Source organism: Caenorhabditis remanei, chromosome X, assembly GCF_010183535.1.
Source record: "Caenorhabditis remanei strain PX506 chromosome X, whole genome shotgun sequence".
Classification (NCBI taxonomy): domain Eukaryota; kingdom Metazoa; phylum Nematoda; class Chromadorea; order Rhabditida; family Rhabditidae; genus Caenorhabditis; species Caenorhabditis remanei.
Window position 1 is genome coordinate 11,261,909 of NC_071333.1, and position 15,433 is coordinate 11,277,341.

At 36.4% G+C, this 15,433-nt stretch overlaps 4 protein-coding genes across 4 annotated transcripts; 3 read left to right on the forward strand and 1 right to left on the reverse strand.

Annotated features, from left to right (window-relative positions):
• Nucleotides 1–6,050: 6,050 nt before the first annotated feature.
• Nucleotides 6,051–6,450, reverse strand: GCK72_024219 (uncharacterized protein; the record flags this gene model as incomplete). The annotated part of the gene is made up of 3 exons (XM_003117767.1): nt 6,051–6,150; nt 6,202–6,330; nt 6,380–6,450. 3 exons carry the CDS (start codon nt 6,448–6,450, stop codon nt 6,051–6,053), a joined length of 300 nt encoding a protein of 99 aa, XP_003117815.1.
• A 1,588-nt stretch (nt 6,451–8,038) lies between these two features.
• GCK72_024220 (uncharacterized protein) lies at nt 8,039–8,790 on the forward strand (the record flags this gene model as incomplete). Its single annotated transcript, XM_003117768.2, has 4 exons — nt 8,039–8,338; nt 8,427–8,533; nt 8,586–8,674; nt 8,729–8,790. The coding sequence occupies 4 exons, from the start codon at nt 8,039–8,041 to the stop codon at nt 8,788–8,790; spliced, it is 558 nt and encodes a 185-aa protein (XP_003117816.1).
• Nucleotides 8,791–10,219: 1,429 nt separating this feature from the next.
• GCK72_024221 (uncharacterized protein) lies at nt 10,220–11,432 on the forward strand (the record flags this gene model as incomplete). Its single annotated transcript, XM_003118361.2, has 6 exons — nt 10,220–10,324; nt 10,370–10,459; nt 10,601–10,756; nt 10,804–10,920; nt 10,990–11,150; nt 11,321–11,432. 6 exons carry the CDS (start codon nt 10,220–10,222, stop codon nt 11,430–11,432), a joined length of 741 nt encoding a protein of 246 aa, XP_003118409.2.
• A 696-nt stretch (nt 11,433–12,128) lies between these two features.
• GCK72_024222 (uncharacterized protein) lies at nt 12,129–13,568 on the forward strand (the record flags this gene model as incomplete). Its single annotated transcript, XM_003117602.2, has 6 exons — nt 12,129–12,247; nt 12,300–12,603; nt 12,654–12,725; nt 12,931–13,052; nt 13,102–13,251; nt 13,298–13,568. 6 exons carry the CDS (start codon nt 12,129–12,131, stop codon nt 13,566–13,568), a joined length of 1,038 nt encoding a protein of 345 aa, XP_003117650.1.
• Nucleotides 13,569–15,433: the final 1,865 nt, after the last annotated feature.

Here is a 15,433-nt window from a genome sequence, read left to right on the forward strand (position 1 = left end):
ATCGGCAGACAATCTGATGTCTTGGACAATCTTGAGAGCATGCCGTGACTCTCTTGATCGATGGCTTGTCAAAAAAACTGGTCAAACATCTACTCCTCCGTAATGGAAGAGATTTTAGGTGAATATGGAAGACACACCTGGGAATCATAATTAGACTTTCTCGTGGAGACGGTTGTTGAGTGAGAAATCAGAGAGAAGGGGAATGGGAAAAATGAATCATAAGATTCACATGACTATGTTGATGAAAAGCAAAACCTTATTCAATTCGGAGTTATTTGAAATACTTGAATAGTTTTGAAAATCAAATAGTCAGAATACTTACTAAAAGTATTAACATCTAAATATGAGGAACATTTAAATCTACTCCTGTTTTCAAAAAGTTATGAATGTATTTCTTGAAGAAAGTCATTTCATTTTCTCAAATCTGAATAGGAGATGCTTGGAGAAAATAATAGAATGTGGGGGAGTTAACTATTATAAAAAAAAGTGAATAGTCAAGAAGTGATGAGCTTCTTTGAATTCAAGTATTTTGGGAATAACACTTGAAAAGAACGAGAAAATTGAATTTCACCAGTTCTGATCAGCTCTTTATTATAATTACTATTTTCCAATATCTAAACAGAAATAGCTGTTCTGACGTTTGTGTCTTAGTTTTAGAACATAGCTTACAGTTTGAAAAATGAACCGAAAACCATAAATTTAAAAACACTCGAACCAATTCAAATCTGAACATTATGCATTGTTCAGAGTATCCACAATGTTTCCAATAATTTTTAAAATAATCATATATCAAAATCTACAGTCTCGTTTATGTCCAACGTTGCCCAGAAGGGTGTGAATTTTCTAGAACCCTGCTCTTTTCTGACGATGTCAGCAGTGACTATTACTGCGGTTCAGTTTATTTGACGAGTAACTTACTGTATAAGTCAAGTCGACATCCTGGTAGATTGATGAGCGTTTGCGAATTGGATGCATTTTGTGGCTGTGTTTGAAGAGTCCGCGATGCAAGAACTGAAAGAATTAAACTCGGAATTGTTCAACTTGTACGACCATGAGTTGAAATAAAACGTCGGAAAAAAAAACGCGAAAAAGGAAAAGTTGTGAGAATAGCGAAAGTCTGACTTTCAATCCAACAACATCTAAAACGTGACCACCAGAAACAAGGAACATCCAGTAAACAGAAATTTTTTGGTTGCGACTTTAAATCTGATTTCATATTTCTATGGTTTTCCACCCACACGAGGGAAACACGTGCGGTTTTTTCTCTTTATGGATGTCTTTGTTTGAGAGTTTTCAGGGAACCCGGAGAAAGGAAAACGAATGAAAAAAGAGGAACTCTCAAAAAAGCGTTCCATCTCAGGAGCAAAACGCATTTCTCTGTTTTGTTCAGGAAGCGTCGGGAAAAGAATTGAGAAAGAATTTTGAAAAGCTGTTCCTGAAGAATCATTCAGTTTTTCGTTTAAAGCAATGAATAATAACTCCATTTACAAAGTTCAGAAGTTGGTCGATCCATTATGCAAAATTTAGTGGTCACCTACCAGACAAAGTACATTTGTGACGTACCACACACAGAAAATTGAAAGCGTGAGATTGTACTTTGCTGAATATTTTGTCAGCAATTCATTCTAGTTTTGATCAGAATTCTAAACTTGTTGGTCTCCTGATCTGAAAAAGGGACGGGGACAAGTGAAATGAGAAGCCCAAAGAAGGTAGACATTAAAAAAGGAATAAAAATGTGAATACAATTCCATTTTCTCTCCGGCGTCGCCTCCACAATCGTCATAGTTACGACGAGAAATAAAGAAGGGGCGTCACGTTTTTTAATGGATGCACAAGCAGGTAGAAGACACCTATAATTAAGTCTCGACGATAGATTTTACTCGAGAACCAAAGTGTTTGGAAGGGAAAATTAAAGTGTTTTCCGAAAAATGTTCCGGTCCAGAAACAGACAACTGGAAGTTCCAATAAACCAATTGGATTCTTTGGAACCAATTTAGTTTAATGCACTTCTGTACTTCCTGAACTCTTTTTCCAAAAAGAAGAAATGTAAAGTGGCGATTGAAGACAAAAAAAGAAGAAAAAGAAGTGTATGAGGAAGCAGAGCCCCCCAAAGCAGAATACCTGATTAGCTGTGATAATTGTGGCTCGTTGGGTGAGTAAGTGCGTCAGTTAGAAGCTCAAAGTACACTAAAAAGTGTATTTTGTTGTATGTGTTTGTGCGCATCAAGTTGCATCCATCCTTTTTGAGTGTATATTAATCCCCCAGGGGCAATATGACAAAATAGTTGTTTTTGATGTTTCTTCCTTGTTAAAGCATTTGAAAAAAGCAAAAAACAAGCTGAATGTTGAAAACGAGAAGAAAAAAACATCATAATTTATTACAACATTTTAAAGAGTTTTTAAGATTTTATCGGTTCCTCCAGACACCAAAACAGGGTTTATGGATGAGAGGTGTGTACACTTGGTGAATACTCAAATACTTGAAATTGCTTTTTGAGAAACGAAAACACAAATGGGAGAATACTCGAAAGATAAAAATCCCATTACTCTATTCAATTTCCGGTATTTCTAATGAACATTTTTTACACATTAGGGCAAGTATTAGGTCATCACGTTAAAAATAAATGAAGAGGTCTTGTGATTTCTAACAAGCTTATTTGATATATTATACACGGACTAGGTCTTAATTATAGTTTCCCATCTTTTATGCTAATAATAAAAAACTCTACTACGATTTGTAAGGTTACATAAGAATTTTTAAAGGATGAAAAAAAAAGTTGAAGAACAAAATGTTTCCCAAAAATAGCTGACATCAAGATCGGAGATGAATGAATAGAGTTGATTCGGGAGACAATATAATATAGGATGTCGAATTCAATTTGTCCAGCATTCAGAAAACTGATGGATTTGATTATCTATCCTACACGTCAAACAACTAAAGTTACGTGTTTTAGTCAGACTTATTTGATTTTTTTGTTTTACTCAGGAATAATAAAAGTCTGTGTATCGTTACAGCAAAAAACTACAAAAATTCCTACTATAACTGTGAATTTAGCTATCATAAATAGAAAATAGTGTATCTGTTAGTGAAAGACGTTTTCTCACTTGTCATGAGAGTATGAGAGAACTTATAGTCATTTGTAGGCGACACCTGTATGTGCCGCCATAGCTCAGTCGGTTAGAGCGTGGGTCTAATAAGCCCAAGGTCGCAGGTTCGACCCCTGCTGGCGGCAAACCTTTTTGATTGACTTTGTTTCATAGTGATTTTGAAATCGACTCTAGGAATTAACTGAATTGCGAATTTTCAGCTTGATGAATAATAAATTGTTATTTTCTTGACTACTAAAACAGGAATGAAGACTTGAGGTTAGATAGAAAACCTTAAGCTAAACTTCCTCGACCGAAAAACGAGAAAAGCAACCAAACAAGAAGACAATCCGACTCCAACTCGTCCAAAAGAAAAGATATCGCAACTTTTTTAAACCACAAAAGACATTTAGACGGCCTTTGACGTGAGTGTCAGAAAGGTCCAATGTGTTTCTTTTTTCTTTTCCTTGCTCATCTCCACAAAAAGAGCAAGTAAGGATTATACTCCCACAACAAAAGAGTCACTTTGATTTTTGGGTCCAGTCTGAGACAACGAAACGACGGGGCTAAGAATAGAAAAAGAGTTGGAATTCTAAACTGGAATAGATTCGAGTGGATTGAGAAGATTTGTAACATTGTCTTCAGTAATCAGAGTAGTTTTAAAGCCGAACGAGCACAACCTCTCAACGATAGGAAAAAACAAAGTATTTTTCTGCTCAAAATCTTCTTAAACATGGCAAAACATGCGGCGGAGCAGCCCCAACGCTTCCTTCTTCGAATAACGGCGGACCTTGTCCTAACAGAAAATTTCAAAGTGGAAGACGACAAAGAAGACGAAGTAAAAGTCGAAAACATTGTTGTGTGTATATTCACATTCACAAAAAAACTCTTCGGTCGTCTACGAACAGAGCCCACCGTACTTTCTAAATGAGCAGAAAGCGGGTACAGAAAAATATGGTTTCGTGATACTGAACCTGAGTAAAAGGAATATACTCTTTTTTCCAGACCATTACACAAGTCGTTTTGTTCTTAAATTTTTGTACCTCTGGAGCAAGCAACTTGTACTTTTGATTGCTCTGAAATACACTATCAGTTTTTCATATTATTCCTGCCATGAACATTGTATATACTGAATCAAAGAATATTTGGTTTAGAATTTATATATTTTTTATTTATCCATACAATTCTCTGGATGTTCATTTTCATACAATGTTCTCTACTTTCGGTCGGTTATCATAGTTTTTCGACACGTTCTCATTTTGTCGTAACCATCAACATAAACATTTACTTTAAAACGAGCCCTGTAACTTTGTACTCATCATGTTTTGTTGTACTCCATTTAAGACTTCTTATCAGACAAAAGGACATTTTTATTTTATTTTCCTGTTGTTCACGAACCATGTGATTCGAAATCACTATCGATACCGACCAACATTTGTAGCTTTGTAGAAAAAAGAACAAAGTCCAACAACGTGATCCGCGATCAAATCGACCTTGTTCGTAATGTGTCCAAAAATCTGAAGCGAAGTTAAGAAGGGTCGACCACCCACATACACACATAAAGAAAGATGGAGAAAGAAGGAAAACCGAGAAACAGCAGCAAGGATTACAAACAAACAAGTTGATGGTGGCAGCTGATAGTGGACTGCAATCAAAAAAACAACAAAAAGAAAACAATTCAAACATTATATTACACTGAAAAAGTATGGGACCTTGTTTACCTCATCTATCTTTTATTTTCGTTCAAGATACTATTCTTGTGCAAAAGTCCAACTAATCATGCTAGTTAGTCATGTGCTCTTTTTTCTTTTCATGACTTCCTGCTCAATAAGTTACAAGTGACAGAAGTCTTCTCCTTTTCTTTTGTTCCCTTTGTTTCAGACACGTTTTCTACGTTGTTTACGAAACATACATCGGTTGCCCGGTGATTATTTCATTCTAACACAATGGCAAACATATGTGTCTAAAATTAGTGACGGGAGTTTTATTATCAAACAGCTGGCACAGAGAACAATCAAAATTAACAACATTGTTGCAAAAGTTAACTTGTTTTGATTGACTCTGTATGGCAATTTTTGATGTCACGTGATATTACTGTAGGAAAAGTTTATGAGCCGATGGAAATGATTTTGTGCTGGTTGTGGGGTGATTTCTTGTTTTCGTTGAAGCTTTTTTGATTTTGCATTTCGTTGAAACTGATAACGATGAGGTGACAATAAGTGTTCCGAGAATGAGGGAAACCCATAAAGATTATTCTTTGATTCTAAAGTTATTTGTGACTATGAGAATGAGTACAGATGGAAATTTTGTAAAACTGGACAAACATTCTGAATCGTGTACGTGAATACTGCTAAGTTTCAGAAACACAAGTCAATCACAATTCAACCCATTTCTTATCCGCGACAAGAGCAACTTGGCCGGAATTCTTTTTCATTCATTATAAGTTGCGACAACTTTCTGGACGGAACTTACAATACTCCAGATATTTTTGTGTTAAAAACTGAAACATCTTACTGTCAACTTAAAACAACCTCATCTTCTAATAGTAACGCTGAAAACGTTTTGACTTCTCTTATATTCAAAAAGTGGTCAAAAATCCTGACCAAAAACCGGTCGTCTAGTTGAAAATGCAAATTGCTTCGCCACTTTTTCTTCTTTCTTTTCTCTTTGATGCCTTGTTGTCAACCTAGACATTCATATTGTTGCCAGTCCTACAAAAAAACCTGTTAGATATTCTTTGGACTTTCAATACAACATTTTCACACATTTCCAGTCTGTTTATATCCATCAACACCTTTATCATCATCATGTCATTTATTTTCAAAGTGTACATCAAAATAGGAATTGAGTAAAGCGAAATGTTATTGTTCACAAAAAAAGATACAAATGTTCCTACAGGTCTACAACCATAAATTAATTACAAACACATCTTGTAGATGATAAAACGGGAAGAGAAGCGTGATTTAAATACGTAGATTGGCCATTTTCAAAAAGGCGCATTGTCGATCCTGTTCTTCTTTTATCAATTTCTCACAGTTCAGTTGGATGAAGTCGTCGTTGTTTCTGGAAGACTAAATAACCCAGGGCTTTTTGATTTACTACAACTAAACTTACGGGTTAGAAACTTTTTCGGCTTTTGGGAATCCGAACTTCAGATGCGTGGATTCATCGTGGATACGAATGTTCATTTTTGATTGTTCCATCATTTTTGGTTCGGCTGGTCGGAAGGTGGCAGAGCTGATGCTGAAAACAAAACATTTCTTTCTAACCCTGACGAAATTATTTGACTTACGCTTCTCTGGTCATGAATTGGTTGAAAACGGCGGATTGAGCCACACGAACAAGTTTTGGTGCAGAAGACATTTTGAAGTTTGAAATGAAATTGAATATCAGTTGACTGATGAGCCTTAGTCTTCAATAGTCGCTTATATACGCGATCTTCAACAAGAGGCGGGGTGATGGCTCCGATTATCGGGCGAAGAGGGCGAGGACAAAGTATACGACTATCGCTGATGCAGAGATAAGAAATAGTGTTGTGAACAAGAAGAGACGCCAGAACAAAACTGTCCCCTTCTCGAGGCGGCGTTGTGGTGGGCGGACGAACAGGTACTATTATTATTCGTTTCCTTCCAAATTTGGACACTGTTTTTTGATGAGTGATGTCATAACAAGTAAGGACCAACTGGTCGATGGGTTAGAGGTTAGGGTCCGTTGGAGTACAAAGTAAAAATTGGGGACTGATTACAAAGCGATCAATGATTACGTTGTTTTAAAGATAAGAAACAGCTGAATTAAAAAGGAAATGATGCCTTAACAAAACAAGTTCATAGTAATGAAAAACTGAACTTTAGTCAAGGAAAAATTGTGATATCATTTAAATCTGGAAGAAATGTCTATTTTTGTATCATTGCAGTTTTATCAGACAGAATGGCATTTCCGATGGAATTTGTGGGTTTCAGACGATCGGTGGATCTGGTGGTACCCGTGAGATGGTCAGCACTTCTCGGGATGTATTAATATCGTTTTAATACTTTTTCAATCCATAGAATGAATAACTACATGAATAATGAAACCATGTAATTTCAATTAGTTGCTCGAACACCTGAAATTTTCCTTGAGAAAGCTACATTTCAAAATAACTTTTCAACAGAAAATATTTTATTTTCAGTAAATATCCTGGAGACTTCTAGAAAACCGCAACTGTGTCAACATTCCGTACATTTGACCTGCAAAGAACAGTTGTCACTATTTGGACCGTGATCTAGGCCCTCTCCGATCTTTTGAACCTTTTCAACGTAAACTTTTCCAATAAACAAACACAACTTGTGACTCTAAGAGACCAAGCAAAAATCGAGACTCGTCACCTGTTGAAAACAAGAAACAGTTCTAGTCCACTAAGACAAGATCAGTGTCTGTCAAAGGAAGTTCAACTTATAGCGAGGACATCACATTTTGGTAACACCCAAATTTCTTAAAATAGCAGAACTTCGTCATTAACTACAAATGCACACAAGAGGAAGTTATGATAATGTTCCGGTGAATTGAAGGAAAGCATTGAAAAACATCGTGAGAACAACAATATTTGTTTGTGTTTTTTAAATTCTGCAGAGTTTGTGTATTGTTAACCGTTCCTGTCATTTCTCCCAGTGCGGACACCTTCCTTGAAAACACTTGATCACAAGTGCACTAATTGAGAAAACAAATCAAACCGGTTCAGATTTTTTCTTCTTTTATTGCAAACAGGTGTACTTTTCAAATTGATAAGATAATTGTCTAAGAAAATGAACAAAAAATGTGTTTACAGTTTAGATTTTGTACAGACGAGTCAAAGATCAGAAGCACTGCTACATAGAGAAGTGAAGAGAAAATTCAGATTAATCAAAAATGGGAGCTCTATTTTTGCGTATAATTTCAATAGTCTCATCCATCTTTGTCTTCTTCACGCAACACGATGTACGATTGTAATTTCAAAGCAGCGAGATGCGTTTTGGTTCAACACCCGGCCTCTTCAAACGTACCAATTACAAATGCGAATTCGAGCAGAACCACTTATGTAAATGACAGATTCGTCTTCTGGGCGTGGCAGGGTCTCACTAGTTGCCTACCAAACGCCCTCTTATCCATCACTTTCAAAGCTTCTCTTTTCATGGATCCCTCTTATGATTCATATTATTGTGAAGAGCCTGAAGAACGCCAAACTGCGTCTGTTCGTGAAAGAAAGAGGATGTGCAGTATCAACGTTGCATTCATCGTGAGTTACTATTTCATTCGTTAATCTTTTGGTTCAATCTGACTTTTTCAAAAGTTTTGGAATAGATGTTGTATCATTTGATTTTCAGGAACTCCGTAATTATATCCCAACATTTCCGTATGAAAAACGCCTTTCCAAAATTGATACTTTGAACTTGGCAATTGCATACATCAACATGCTCGATGACGTTCTACGGTAAGTAAAACTATTTTTGCACGTGGTTGTAATTAGCTCATTTCGATTTCAGAACACCAGAAGACTCGGGAAAATATATCCAGAAATGTGTTCACATGGCGAGAACAGGGCAATACGGAGCACCATCGTGGAGTACTAGCGGTTAGTGTTATCCATCTCACTGTGACAAGCGTGAAAAAACAAAACATATTCCAGACTTGCTGGCTCGTCTTAACTGGATCAAGTGGAGACGCCTTGGAATCGAACCGATTGCATAAATCTGACTTTACCATAAAGATTTTCTGAATAAATGAGAGTTATGGTATTTCATTTTTATGTTGTTTCTTTTTTATTACAAACTTTCAACAAAATCCAATCTTTTGATCTTGTTGGAACTAAAATTTCAACTAACATGTGATAATTTACAGCTTCTGTTTTCTAAAACTACTAAATAATAACAGCCCTTCAATTCTGTAAAGTAATGTAAAGGTTGCTTTTCGTAAACCCCGCCTAGTTACTTTCCAAATGGCACGCATCCCATTGATCTCTTCATTTTTCAAATTTGACAGCTATACAAAACTAATTTTAGCATTTTTATCTTTGCTTCAAAAAAAGATAAAGTTAGGTTCTCCCACGTATTTTTAGTTGCATATTCGCACGTATATGCTTTGGAACACACGTCAGATTTACTGATCCTTATACAGAGAAAAAAACATATTGTTTGATTGCTTTTTATTCTCCTTAATGCATAAACATGACTTGTAGACCCCATTATCCTGATTTGACACCAGTATCAAACCACTATCAAAAATCAGCATTCGACCAGGAAAAATGTGCGCGAAAATGACTATTAGCGCAGTATGGCAATATGATTAAATCGCCAGCAATAACGACTTTTATTCCACAATGGAAAGGAATTTTTTGGCGGCTCAGCATATAATCCGATATGTTTCTTTTCTTGAAAAGAAATACCTTTTTGAGTGCCGTTGTTTTTTCCAAATTACATTGCCCTTTTCGCATGAGCATGCATACTTTGTATAGTTTTGGTTCGGAGAGTTGTATAAACAAAAATACGACAATAAATCAAGATCAGCATTTTGTTAAAAATAAATTTCTTATAAACCGAGCTTTTTGTATGTCACATGTCACGCTCTTTCGTATGTCTCTATCAAAACCTCAAAGTGCCGCATTTTTTTCTTACAATTTCAAACTAGGGAAAAAAAAGATTTTACTAGGTTGAGCGCTCTACTTCAAAAAAAGAGGAAAAATTTGCAAAATTATTGTTCAATTGAACTCTGTGTTCTCCTTTTCTAGTTTCAATGATCTTCTCAACCGTAAACTTCAACTAACTCATATACACTGCCACCTTTTATTACTCCATTTCTAATTCAAAATGAATGTTTTTTACAGATCCATCATGCCTTTTTTACAATGGGTTTTGTTCCTATTCTGCCTTGTTTCAATACTTATTTATACATTGATAGTTATCACCTTGAAACGCCATAGATCCAACGCTTTGCTTGGCGGATCTTTTTTCCAGATTGTCGAGATGCAGGTATAACCATAGAAAATGTGATCAAACGCGTACTGGTTTAAACTCAAAAAAAAACCTGTGTGATATTTTTGATCAGGGGAGATCAAAAGATCAAAATGTTTTTTTTTCAGTACTACTCGGAAGTGCTTTTCTTTATTGAGTTTTCAATAACAATGAGGTTTCGAAAGTACAGCAGCCTATACACGTTCTTTGAGCCAGATACGGAGCTCATTGGAATAATACCTCGATTAGTATCTGGTTTTCATTATTACATTAAAGTAAGAGACTAAATGATTGGCCCATCAAATAAGGTCAAGTTTCAGATAGTTGTGTACATTGGATATTTGACGTTTGCATTGAACCGTCTAACATCAGCCATAAACATCTCATCCTATAACAGTGTGAATGTTTCAGTATGATAATCACTTCATTACTAGAATTAATCTTCTCAAACTATCCATGAGTTCCTCTATGTGACATTTTCAATTTCATGTTGTTGTGCATGATATTCAAGATATGTAGATTAAACTGGACTTGACTGTTCGAAATTTCAGATATGGACTCCGCAATTGATGAAAAATGTGAGAATTTTGAAGTGGACAGTTCCGTTATTAGGTGTTATTCCAACACATGCTTGGCCTGGTTTTACGTATTGGTTCCTAGTGACCTCTACATCGATTAGATTGACGAACGACTCTTTATCGACAGCTGTATGTTCCAAGAAAAGCTTTTTTGGTATAAACAAGGTTATTTTCAGCTTGTGGCTTACGTCGACGGAATCTGCTGTCTTGGAACATGTATTTTCTGCATGGTTTGCTATAGTGCAACTTGTTTTTTAATAAGGAAAAATTGGAAACGTGTTAGGAACGATTCGGTTAGTTTACAACAAGAATATAACATTTTCCGGTGTATCTCCTTGAAATAATTAGTTGGTGCTATTTAGGTTTTCCGAAAAAATGCTGCCCAGTCAGCGGCTGAACGAAGTTTGCTGGTCTCTGCAATCTTATCTTTTGTTGTCTTGATTCTGAATACAGCTGTTCAAGTTGTAACTATTCTTATATCTTGGGGAGGCGCAACAACATTACTTTTCGTTCAAGATCTTTCGTAAGTCACGTTAATTTAATCATCATTGTTGTTTACTTCTGATTAACAGCTTTTGATATTCTGGCACACTGAACCAGGAACTAAACCGCCCAACAAAAAACTAATACTTTTTGTCACCCAAAACAATCTTTGGTGCAACGTTTCTCTGAATATGTCCTAATTTCTTTCAGATATCCAATGATTGACTTAATGTACTCTCATTTTCCATGGGCACTATTAGTCACTTCGGGAGTGTTGAGAAAGCAGATGATATATGATACCAAGATATTCTTACGAACGTAACAATTATCTTTCAAAAAGTGACACATTCCGTTTAAAGATTTTCAGCGCTTTCAAATTGGATGACGCATCCGTTAACACAATACGAGTAGGACATACGGTGTCTCCGGCGACCCAAAAAACAACAAACAAGACATTGGCTTGAAATTTGAAATGTGTTCATGACACGGGTTATTACACCAGTGAATAAAAAACTGATTGTGTTTTGTCGATATTTTGGGTGGAACATTATTTTGCTAAAGAATAAAGTTGGAAAAGCTATCTATTTTTAAACTCCCAGAGGTTTCATAACCATACTACCTTTGTGTGGTGAAATAGAAAAAATATCTCTGATCGATTTCCATATGTTAATTTCTGTGAAGACACTAATTTGGCCAACACTGGACGTTGCGTTCACATTCATCAAATAGACCTTCCCAAGAAGAGAGATGCACATAATCGTCTCCTTAGTCTTGTCTTGTCTCGAATGGCAAGGTCTCAATCAATAAAATGACCTCTCCCTCTCATTGATGCTATTCGCCCACATCTCACATTTGCCTTTCTTTTTCCTCCGCTGCGGAGGCCGTGGTCTAAGTCCACCGCAAAACTCGGCCATCGTCGGTGTTTCATTTTTCTTCGTCGTTTACATTTCCATTTATTTCTTTTTCTCACCTATAAAAACAGTTTCCCAAATAATAAAAACGTTTTTTATAGGGAAAAATGAATGCGAATGATTTGTTTGGTGGTCTCAGTGACAGCAGCGGGAGCAGTGACGAGGAGGACAATTCTCGAATGATACCGCCAAAACACCAGAATGTGCTTGCCGATTTGGAGTTGAGGTGAGTATTTTCGTAATTAAAACATTTATTCAATTAATTTCATCCGTTCTAGTGATGAAGACGAGGATCTTGACGAAATTGTCAATGCATCGCAAAACACCAACCGAAACACTTCGAATGTCCAGCAACCTGTGAAAACTCCTCCAGCACCAAGACCGCCGGTCGTTTTTTCTCTCTCAGATGATGATAACTCTATGGATATGCCGGATATTGATCAAATGATGCAAAAAAGGAACGCTGCGGCCGCTGCAGCTGCAGCAGAAGCAGCAGAACGAGCTGCGAAAGCTGCTGAGGCTGCAAAAGCTGCCGAAGTGTTAAAAGCTGCAGAAGAAAAGATTGCTGCGGAAAAAAGAAGGGTAATTAATTGTTCTATCTACTTATTCTAAACGCTGGCTAACAATTACAGATTGAAGCCATGTCGAGACCAGAGCCATCACGCAAACAACAACGGCTAGACGATCAACCGGGACCCAGTCATGTAAGTTTTGTCTACTACAAAATTAGGAAATCTAACTAGTTTTTCAAAATAATAATACCTTCACTGCAATTTTGAATGTTTTCAAAAAACTTTTGAGAAGAGAAAACCAAGAAGTTCATCTGATTTCTTATTTGATACTTCAAATGTCTGAATTATTCAGAGATCATACGACATTTGAAATTAACCTAATGCATGAAATTTTCAGTCACGAACTCGAGAAGATAGTTTGCACGATTCGAGCATCTCACTTGAGAGTTTCGACCTGAGCAAGATCAATGATTCGAAACTACAAGCTTTGATGCATCTTCAAAAAAAGCAAGATGCTGGGTAACAGAGTCAAGACGTACTCCATCGTCAAATCGTCTTTCATTTTCAGACCTGGCCCATCAAGTCGCCCCGCGCCTTCAGCACCAACAGACCCTGCTAGCCGTGCGGAAGAAGAAAACGAGATTTCTCGTTTGAAGACTCAACTACTTCTTTCCAACTTCTCGCAAGAGCAGCTTGAACGATATGAGTCATATAGAAGGTTCGATTCAACTAATCGAGTCAAAGATTGCTAAATTTTGTTTCAGATCTTCCTTCCAAAAGTCCACGATTCGTCGCTTGATCACTCAGTTCACTGGTGGTGCTAATATTGGTCAAAGTGTTGTCATTGCAATTGCTGGATTGGCAAAGGTCTTTGTGGGAGAAGTTGTCGAAGAGGCTCTCGACATTAGAGATCTCAATGAGGAGGAAGCGAAGAAACCTCTGCTGCCACATCATGTTCGACAAGCTTTCCTTCGCCTTGGAGAACAAGGAAAACTCTATCCACCTCTTGGACCAAAAGCTTCACAAACGGAGTGAGCTCGTATAAACTAAATTCTATAACAGATAAAATGTATTTGACTTCTCTTCCTGATATATTTCATTTGTAATTTGCTGCTGTCGTATAAATTTAATTGATCAAACTTTAATACACATTCAGCTGTTCACCTACGTGTCAAAACTTAACAAATTTACATCCGGGAAGTCAGCTTAAAATCACGTGCGGTATTAACTCTACGAGTGTCGAAAAGAAACAAATCTAATATTCTGAGACATTTCGACGAAGCAAAGATTAGAATTTGGCAGTTAATTGTACATATCGAAAAGAGTGTTTGAAAACACAATCACCACTTTTTGAATGCGCATTGCTCATTTTGTTCTGAGATGCCGTTTGAGCAGACACTCCTTTTTCTGTTAGGACTTTTTTCAATACTTTTGTATACATTGATAGTTCGAACACTGAAAAAACATCGGAAAACACCTCTACTGGGTGGTACATTCTTTAAATTAGTTGTTCTACAAGTAAGTGCTTTTAAAAGAATTTTAGATATTATCCAAATATTTTCAGTTCTATGCTGAAGCATTCTTTTTTCTCGAATTTTCATTAACAATGCGATTCCGGAAGTATACCGACTTCTATACATTCTTCGAACCTGGTACTCAATTTACTGGTATTGTACCACGGATAATCTCAGGAGTTCACTACTATATCAAGGTCAGTTTTTTTGAAAAGAATCATAGCATATGTTAATATGACTAATCTTGTGCTTTCAATTGTTGAGAATATTTTGAATCGATCTTATTCCTTATTAAGATTGTCGTTTACATTGGGTACATTGTCTTCGCGGTAAACAGGTTGCTGAGTGCTCTAACAGTGTCTACGTACAATAAAGAGAACATTTCGGTTCGTTTTACAACATGACGTTGGTTAAGAGTGGTCTGGTCTGTTTTGTTCGAAAAAATCTATATTTCCGTAATTACTGGGTTCAGTTTTTTCTGTGATTTGTGTTTGAATACCTGAAGGATTGATGAGAAATGTCACATTTTTACTTCCGGCTTTGAAATCTTTGAATCAATTACCAATAAGTAAACTGTTCCATATAATACAGGTTTGGGGACCAACAACAATAATGTGGATATCTATAACACAATGGTTCGTTCCCATCTTAGCCATACTACCAACACATGCGTGGCCTGAATTTGACTTTTATCTCGTTATCACTTCTACAGCGATGAGGTTGACCAATGATGGTGTTTCTACAGCAGTAAGAGCAATTGTTTACTAAAACCGTAGTATTCAGTCTATTTTCAGTTGATATCCTATATTGATGGATTTTGTTGCTTGGTAACGTGTATATTTTGTATATCTTGTTATATCATAACTGGTTTTCTCATTCGAAAAAATTGGAAACGCAGTTCTTCCACTGTGAGATAGATAGGTTCATGCGTTGTTATTATTTTCACAACTTTTCAGGTTTTCAAAAAAACCAGTACCCAATCGTCAGCTGAACGCGGTTTGTTTATATCCGCTGTTCTATCTTTCTGTGTTTTGATGTTGAATCTGACGCTTCAAATATTGAAAATAATAATTTCCTGGAATGGGATGACTAACATTTTCGCAGCTTATGATTTTTCGTGAGTTGAAAGAAGAAAATGTGTCTTGTAGCACTGAACCCAATGATTTATTTTATCCATGTTGTAATTCGTTTTGAAGTGGCAATGCAAGCACCCAGAACAGTCAACAACTAGAGGTTTATTCCAATTCCAGATATCCGATGATGGACTTAATGTACTCACATTACCCTTGGGTTCTGATTGTGACGTCTTCCGTTTTAAGACGTCAGCTTGTTTACGACGTGAAGTTACTCATAAGAAAGTATGAAATAGGGTGAGGGAGGGTACAC